An 8173-nucleotide genomic window follows, 5' to 3' on the forward strand; every position below is an offset into this window, starting at 1 on the left:
CCTCACGTTTGCAAGGTTTGCAGAAAGGGCCTGCTAGCTTTGATCTCCTAGGGAGCAGCCAAGATTGCCAGTCATTCCCCAGGAATTCACATGCCCCTGCCACACAGTCTTTCCAAACACGCCACTCTGACTATTCAGGGCACCTCACCCCACCCGCAACACTTCCCCGATCCCAGAAGGAGCTTCTGCAAAGCAGAAAGAGAGAAATATACGCAGACGCGCCGTTTCCTCAGTGGACTACAAATCCCGAAAGCCTCCGCGTTGCGCACGCGCACGGAGCTCAACGTGCCTGCTTCTGGAAAAGTGTGTCACTGGGGCACGAGGCGCTCCCTGGGATCACATGGTACCTTCTACAGTGCCGCGTGCGGCCCGGGAACCCGGGGTTGCTGGCGCCTGCGCAGAGCCCGATGTCCCAGGGAAAGCGACTTGGGCAAAAGGCGGCTGAGATTGGCAGAGTGAAATATTGCTGCTGAGGGAACGTAGCAGGGCACACGTCTCTCCTCTTTGCGCTTGGGTGCCCCTTTTTTCCTCCATCACCTACTTACTTCCTGGCTGCAACCTCTCTCCCCTTGGGACTTTTGCACCTGGAGCTCCAGATTCTCTACGCTGCCGCGCTGCGGAGCCTTCAGGCAGTGGCTCTTCGTACACTGCAGAGACCCGACCTTTCCTGCTACCTTCTAGCCAGAACCACTGGCTAGTTTCCACCCCTCTCCCCGCACTCTCTGTGTGCTCTTCCCATGCAAAGCAGACCTCCCTTGCCTCAGCGTCCTCCGCTTCTGCAGGGCTGCAGTTCGGTCGCCCCAAGACCTTGTTGCAGAGTGCCCCGGATCCTGCTTGTGAGCCGCGGGGTCCACTCCCCGCCCTCAACCGGTGCCCAGGGGGCGACAGCGGCTATCGCAGCCTCCAGTTTGCGTCAAGGTCCAGTTTGAATGACCGCGCTCAGCTGGTGAAGACATGACGACCCTGGATTCCAACAACAACACAGGTACTGTTGATTCCTTTACTATCATCACCCCTGGTCTGTCACTGTCTTCCCAACTCTATCTACGCCTTATAACAAGAGGAACTTTATAAGGACCTGGGGACTTGCTCTGCCGGGACTCGTTAGTGTGCTGAGGTGCTATAGGGTGGGATTTCCAGAGCGGGTTGTTCGGCTGGGAATGCGCTCTAAGAGCCCTACCGCCACCCCCTGCAGGGTCCCAAAGCTTCCTTGAGTCTGAAGGACCCGAATTAGAGGAAAGACCCGGGCTGGAGGAAATGGAGAGAGGGTGCTTGTGCGAGGAACAGTTGAAGGGGACTGAGAGCTTTGAAGTAGTGCCCCATAACGCCCCCATCTGTCCACCCGTAGCTGTGGCATGCCTGGCCTTCTTAGAAAAAGAAACCCCCTCTCTCCTCCCTTGCCCTTTTAATTCCCGCAGGCTCGCGGGAATCTGAGACGCTTTGGGGCAGTCGGGGCCCTGAGCGGGAGGGGCGGGGAGAGCCGGCCGGATCTCTCCGGAGAATCCTCAGTGCCAGTAGGGAGCGGCACTTGAGGAGCCCAGAGAGTGGTGCGAGCAGCACTGCGCCCTGGCTGCCGGGAGGGCTCACATGGCCGCGGAGCCGGGCCCACGTGCTGCGTTTGTTTTCATTCAGCAGAAGCCTCGGCCGCCACCCCATTGGTCGTTGCCTCTCGGCCCGGTTACATAATGAGCTCCGCCCCTCCAGTCGTCCCGGCAACGCGTGTTCCCTTCTCTGCCCGTCTGGGGTAGTCCCGACCCAACTACTGTTCCGGGTCCAGCCCACCACCCGGCCACCGCGGAGGGGTGGGGCGGGGGCGGGCCTTCTGCTCCCAACAGGAAGCGGAGAGGGCGGGGCCTAGAATTCCGGGGTTCCTCGTTGGGGAGCCACGTGCGAGAGGCACACGTGGAGCCGGGACGTGAGGCCGGCTGAGGGCCCGGCTCCCGCCCCGCCCCGCCCCGCCGAGATCTGGGTGAAGCTGAGCTGACTCACCGCCCCCGCCTGCCTCCTTTTCCTGTCCGCGCGCCCATCCCTTCCCAGTCTCCGAGGCGGAGTAAGATGGAGCCATCCCTGACCTTTTGTGGCCTCATGTTTATACACCCCATAGAGGCTTCACAGTTAGCCATCCTTCCCTTCACTCCTTTATTCATCTGTTTGCACCTACTTCGCTTACTGCCTTCAGACTCAGCTTCTCCATATTCCAGAATTTTTCTGTTCCCCAGGCGTCTCTATCCTCAGTCCTGCAAGCACTCTCTTCTCCCCACCCCCACCAAACAATAAGCAGTTTGCCTCCCAAGGACCTCCCCGAAACAACTGCATCCCAGAATGAAAGGATCTTAGGTCTCTTTCATCTTACTCCCCCCACTCCCCAGAGAGAGGAAAACTGAGACCCAGAGAGGGCAATTGACTTCTTGGAGGTCATACAGCAAGTTAGTAATAGATCTAGAACTACTTCTGAGTATGCCCCTCACTTCCAGGTCAGAAGTCTCTTTGGATGAGGTTCTCACTCCCCTTTTTTGCGGGTGGGTGAAATCGATCAAGTTCATTTACTGCCAATAAATATTCCATCCCTCCACCCCAGGTTTGAAGCTGTAGGAGCTGATCTGTTGTGCAACTATTTTAGAGGGAGCTGGATTCACCCTGACCAACCTTGAGCTATTTTAGGGCCATCCCTGCCCAGCTGAGTGTGTGTCAGTGGGTGAGCGAGACATGTGCTTCTGTAGACACAGTAGCATGGCATGTGTCAGCTCACACGTGTCCTAGGATCCTCTCTTTTCCCACCCCACCCATTGCAGGCCGAGCTAGGTCCTTGGCAAAGGTGTGGCAGGCCGGTCAACTTTTTTTCCTGCAAATACCACAGGAACAACAGCCACCTGGTTGGCCAAAGTCCCTGAGTAGCTAGAGGGCCAAGGTCCTTGTCACTGGCTAAGAGATCTGGAAGGGGGAATTCCAGCACCCTAGGCTGGACAATTTGTACTTTGTTTCTATCTTCTGTTTGTACTGTTAAGTCCTTCTTGGACTTGGATGTAGAGTCCACTCTGACCCTCTCTCTTGAAGGCCAGGAACACTAGACTGGGCAGGTTTTTCCCTTCAGTATCTTTGGAGAATATGCCTCCCAATTTGGGAGGGTAGTGACTGACTGGGTTTTCCATCCCTCTCGTAAGACCTCCAGTCTTCTCACTGCTGGCTAGCTGCTTCTCTGTGGTTTCATTTCTGGAATGGTCTTGGTATTAAAATCAGCAGCTATTTTTTGTTTGTTTGAGGACTGGTCACTGTGAATGAGTCTCAGCGGCTCATCCCAGCCCTAGCTTTGCCACTGGCAACTAAACCATTAGCTGCGGTAGCTATTCCAGAGGAAGGCCTCCAGAGCACACGGGCATGTGTGTGAGATGCCCACAGGGGCCACGCCTCCAGGGAGGGGCCTCACACCCGAAGCAGAAGCTGGGTAGTATCCTTCAGAGGATCCTGGGTGTTGGTTGACATATATCTAGTATGTGTTGGGGATTTGCTTATTGTGGCTCTTCTGGGGACTCCAAGATTAGCTGCTCCAACATGTTAACTCCTGAGAGCCCAGCAGTGTTTTGGAGAGGCAGGTGGGGGATGAGCAGGGTGGTGCGCTAGGACCAAAGGCATGGTGGCTGACACCCCTTCCCTTGCATTCTTTTGCCAGGTGGTGTCATCACCTACATCGGCTCCAGTGGCTCCTCCCCAAGCCGCACTAGCCCGGAGTCCCTCTACAGTGACAGCTCCAATGGCAGCTTCCAGTCTTTGACCCAAGGCTGCCCTGCCTACTTTCCACCATCACCCACTGGCTCCTTCACCCAGGACCCGGCTCGCTCCTTTGGGAGTGTTCCACCCAGTCTTAGTGAAGATGGCTCCCCTTCTTCTTCCTCATCTTCCTCCTCCTCCTCCTCCTTTTATAATGGGAGTCCCCCAGCGGGTCTACAAGTGGCCATGGAGGACAGCAGCCGAGTGTCCCCCAGCAAGAGCACCAGTAACATCACCAGTGAGTAATTGTCCAGCTGATTTGGGGAAGGAACAGGCTCAGGCTAGGTTGGGATGTGGTTTTCAAGTTGCACACTTACTCCCAGAGCCTGTCCTGGCCTCAGAGGTTTCTCAAGCTGCAGCAGCCCCTCTCCAGCCCAGCATGGCCATTTGAGTTCCCCCTAGATCCTGGAGCTCCTTCTCAACTTTTCCCTCAGAATCTTGAGCCCAGGAGGACCCATGTCTTTGGCCATTCAGGCAGCCCTCCATTCACCCTCTGCCCCTGTCTTTCCACAGAGCTGAATGGTATGGTGCTACTGTGTAAGGTGTGTGGGGACGTTGCCTCTGGCTTCCACTACGGTGTGCATGCCTGTGAGGGCTGCAAGGTGAGGCAGGTTGGGGGTAGGGCTGGGCAGGTGACCCCTTACCCCTAGGACAGGTATGCTCGACCAAAGTGGAAGTGTTCAATAACTGCCCCTGCCCTCCAGGGCTTTTTCCGTCGGAGCATCCAGCAGAACATCCAGTACAAAAAGTGCCTGAAAAATGAGAATTGCTCCATTGTCCGCATCAACCGCAACCGCTGCCAGCAGTGTCGCTTCAAGAAGTGTCTCTCTGTGGGCATGTCTCGAGATGGTGAGGCAGCACCGTTGCCCCACAAGCATCCCCACACCTGCCCACCTCCTTCTACCCAAAGTTCCTGTATTTATTCCTCCTTAAAAGAAATCATAAACTGAGGTATATCATATTGTGAACCTCATTTGTATAAGGGATGCCCATACTTCATCTTCCTGGGTAAACACTCATTTCTTTCCCATTGGTCCCTCTGGTCACCCCCTACTCCAATCCCCTACCTAGAAAACTCTCTCAATGGGCATGAACTTGCTGGTTTTAGTTTTTTGCTTTGAAACTCCAGGCCTTCAGGGTCTTGCCCTTACAGGAGGAAGGAAGGAAGAGAAGCATGCAGGTATGTATGAGAACTTCCTGACACTGCTCTCATCCTGCCACAGCTGTGCGTTTTGGGCGCATCCCCAAACGAGAGAAGCAGCGGATGCTCGCTGAGATGCAGAGTGCCATGAATCTGGCCAACAACCAGTTGAGCAGCCAGTGCCTGCTGGAGACTTCACCCACTCAGCACCCCACCCCAGGCCCCATGGGCCCCTCACCACCCCCAGCTCCAGCCTCCTCACCCCTAGTGGGCTTTTCCCAGTTCCCACAACAGCTGACGCCTCCTCGATCCCCCAGCCCTGAGCCCACAGTGGAGGATGTGATATCCCAGGTGGCCCGCGCCCACCGAGAGATCTTCACCTATGCTCATGACAAGCTAGGCACCTCACCTGGCAACCTCAATGCCAACCATGCATCAGGCAGCCCTCCGGCCACGACCCCACATCGCTGGGAAAGCCAGGGCTGCCCACCTGTCCCCAATGACAACAATGCCATGGCCACCCAGCGTCATAATGAGGCCCTGAATGGTCTACGTCAGGCCCCGTCCTCTTATCCTCCTGCCTGGCACCCTGGCCATGCCCACCACAGCTGCCACCAGCCCAACAGCAATGGGCACCGTCTATGCCCCACCCATGTGTACCCAGTCCCAGAGAATGAGGCGCCTGCCAACAGTCTGCCACAGGGCAACTCCAAGAACGTTCTGCTGGTGAGGACACTGGGGGTGAAGTGGGCAAGGGGCCTGGAAGAATGGACTTGACTCAGGGTAGCTGGGCAGCTGGGTTTGGCTGAAGGCTAAGTCTAGGGATATCCTCTTCCCATGGGAGGATGCCCTAACCCGTGGGCAGAGCCTAGCTGGGAATCCCTGATCTCCACCTGGTACCTGTTGCTACTTTACCTGAAAGATCCATCCTCCAGGGCCCCCGCTCCTAGCCTAGGCAGAACGTGGGGCCTAGCTCCGTAAAGAGCCTATTTGAGCCAGCCTGGTTAATATCCCCTTCCCAAACCCATCTCCTCCTCCAGGCATGCCCCATGAACATGTACCCTCATGGACGCAGTGGGAGAACTGTGCAAGAGATCTGGGAGGATTTCTCTATGAGTTTCACGCCCGCTGTGCGGGAGGTGGTAGAGTTTGCCAAGCACATCCCTGGCTTCCGTGACCTTTCTCAGCATGATCAGGTCACCCTGCTTAAGGCTGGCACCTTTGAGGTGAGTGATCCTTCATACTCCTGCTCTTGACTTTGGGAAGGAAATGAACCTAGATGTCTGGGGTGGGCAGGGGCGTTAAAGGCTTTGGAACACCAGTATCTCTATGTTATGGGAGAGGCAGAATCCCTTCCACTCCTGCCTCCACTCTTGCCTCTGGATGGCTGGGACCTTTGCTATCTCAACTGAAGTTTAATCACAACCCATTACATCAAACGAATGCCTTCAAGTACACTGCTACCTGTATTCTCGATATGAACAAACTGACTGTGGTGCAGTGCCTTGCCCAAGGTCAAAATAATTGACAAAGTTGAGACTCAGATCCAGGCCTACTGGACACCAAGGCCAGCAGGAGGTTCTACCTGGCCTCCCTCCCTCCCTCCCCACTACCCATAAAAAAACTGTCTCCACTCTTTCCTGAGAAGTCTAAAGCAGCACGACTCAACTCCCCTGCAATTTTGGGGGTGGTTTGGCAAGTGCTCCTCCCACCCCACCCAGGATGACTGTCCCAACCCTTCAGGTGCTGATGGTGCGCTTTGCGTCGCTGTTCAACGTGAAGGACCAGACGGTGATGTTTCTGAGCCGCACCACGTACAGCCTGCAGGAGCTCGGCGCCATGGGCATGGGAGAGCTGCTCAGTGCCATGTTCGACTTCAGCGAGAAGCTCAACTCCCTGGCACTCACCGAGGAGGAGCTGGGCCTCTTCACCGCGGTGGTGCTCGTCTCTGCAGGTAGGTCAAGCTCTCACCTGACCCGGGGGCAGGAGGCGGACGCAGTTCAATTCAACACACCTTTTATGGAATACCTACTCTATGCCAGGCCCTGTGCCGGGCACTGGGGATACAGACATGATTAAGACACAGTCTAGCTTGGGAGACAGACTCATGCCTGACTAATTATAAAACAGTGAGATAAGTGTCACAGTAGAAGCATGAACCAAGGGCTTTGGAAGCACAGACTATTTCTGCCTGGGGGAGCTGGGAAAGGAGGTGACACTTGAGTGGGGCCTTAGAGGACAAGTAAGATGTTGCCAGGCAGAGAAAGGGGGAAGGGCATCCCAGGCAGAGGGAAACTACAAAGCAAAAAGCAAGGGAGCATGGACATGTCTGGCCTGGTCAGGCGAGGAGAGGCCTTGTGGGATGGGAGGGGACCAGCCCCGCTGAGCCCATGCTCCCGGCTCTCAGGCACGTCCTGCTCTGCGGGCAGAGGCCTGGGGGAAGGGGTTGCCCTCCCCTTTCTCCTTCTTCCCCCTGGGCCCTCTGAGGGGTGTCAGGCGGAGGCTGTGTGGCCCACCAGGTCCTTGGAGACCTCTGGTTCCTCGTCAGAGGAGCTCGAGGAGCCTGCCTCACTGCTGTCGTCTTCCCCACAGACCGCTCGGGCATGGAGGATTCCGCTTCGGTGGAGCAGCTCCAGGACACGCTGCTGCGGGCCCTTCGGGCTCTGGTGCTGAAGAACCGGCCCTCGGAGACTTCCCGCTTCACCAAGCTGCTGCTCAAGCTGCCGGACCTGCGGACCCTGAACAACATGCATTCCGAGAAGCTGCTGTCCTTCCGGGTAGACGCCCAGTGACCCGCCCGGCCGGCCTTCTGCCGCTGCCCCCTTGTACAGAATCGAACTCTGCACTTCTCTCTCCTTTACGAGACGAAAAGGAAAAGCAAACCAGAATCTTATTTATATTGTTATAAAATATTCCAAGATGAGCCTCTGGCCCCCTGAGCCTTCTTGTAAATACCTGCCTCCCTCCCCCATCACTGAACTTCCCCATCCTCCCCTATTTAAACCACGCCTTCTAATCCTCCCCCCTTTCCTTCTTGTCTAGCCCCCTGATTTGTTCTGTTCTTGTCTCAAATCCAATAGTTCACAGCTGAGCTGGCTTCTGTGGTGTGTGCTCGTTTGGGGGGTGAGGCAAAAATACTGCAAGACTGGGGGGACACCTCGCCATCTGGTCAGTTTGTGGGGCAGGTACTCTGCCAGAGATGGGAGGATACAGGGAAACAGCACACGAATCTAGGGGGGAGGGGTGTCCAAGGGGGTTAGTTTCATC

The 8173-nt window shown here is 56.2% G+C and overlaps 1 protein-coding gene across 2 annotated transcripts; it reads left to right on the plus strand.

Moving 5' to 3' along the window:
* Positions 1–339: 339 nt before the first annotated feature.
* NR1D1 (nuclear receptor subfamily 1 group D member 1) lies at positions 340–7997 on the plus strand. 2 transcript variants are annotated; one of them, XM_077164491.1, is made up of 9 exons: positions 1726–2050; positions 2475–2519; positions 3668–4003; positions 4279–4367; positions 4470–4614; positions 4989–5632; positions 5947–6132; positions 6650–6860; positions 7499–7997. In XM_077164491.1, the coding sequence occupies exons 2-9, from the start codon at positions 2492–2494 to the stop codon at positions 7696–7698; spliced, it is 1839 nt and encodes a 612-aa protein (XP_077020606.1). In that variant the 5' UTR covers positions 1726–2050; positions 2475–2491; the 3' UTR covers positions 7699–7997. The 2 variants fall into 2 exon arrangements, with proteins under 2 accessions (XP_077020604.1, XP_077020606.1); XM_077164489.1 differs by lacking the exons at positions 1726–2050; positions 2475–2519 and adding an exon at positions 340–985.
* The last annotated feature ends 176 nt before the right edge of the window (positions 7998–8173 follow it).

This window comes from Tamandua tetradactyla, chromosome 6, assembly GCF_023851605.1.
Source record: "Tamandua tetradactyla isolate mTamTet1 chromosome 6, mTamTet1.pri, whole genome shotgun sequence".
In the NCBI taxonomy this organism is placed as follows: Eukaryota; Metazoa; Chordata; class Mammalia; order Pilosa; family Myrmecophagidae; genus Tamandua; species Tamandua tetradactyla.

Coding starts and splice junctions, on each gene's coding strand:
- NR1D1 (XM_077164489.1), top strand. CDS start 955: ATGACGACCCTGGATTCCAACAACAACACAG. Junction 4,368..4,469: donor ATGCCTGTGAGGGCTGCAAG/GTGAGGCAGGTT, acceptor CCTGCCCTCCAG/GGCTTTTTCCGTCGGAGCAT. Junction 6,133..6,649: donor TTAAGGCTGGCACCTTTGAG/GTGAGTGATCCT, acceptor CCAACCCTTCAG/GTGCTGATGGTGCGCTTTGC.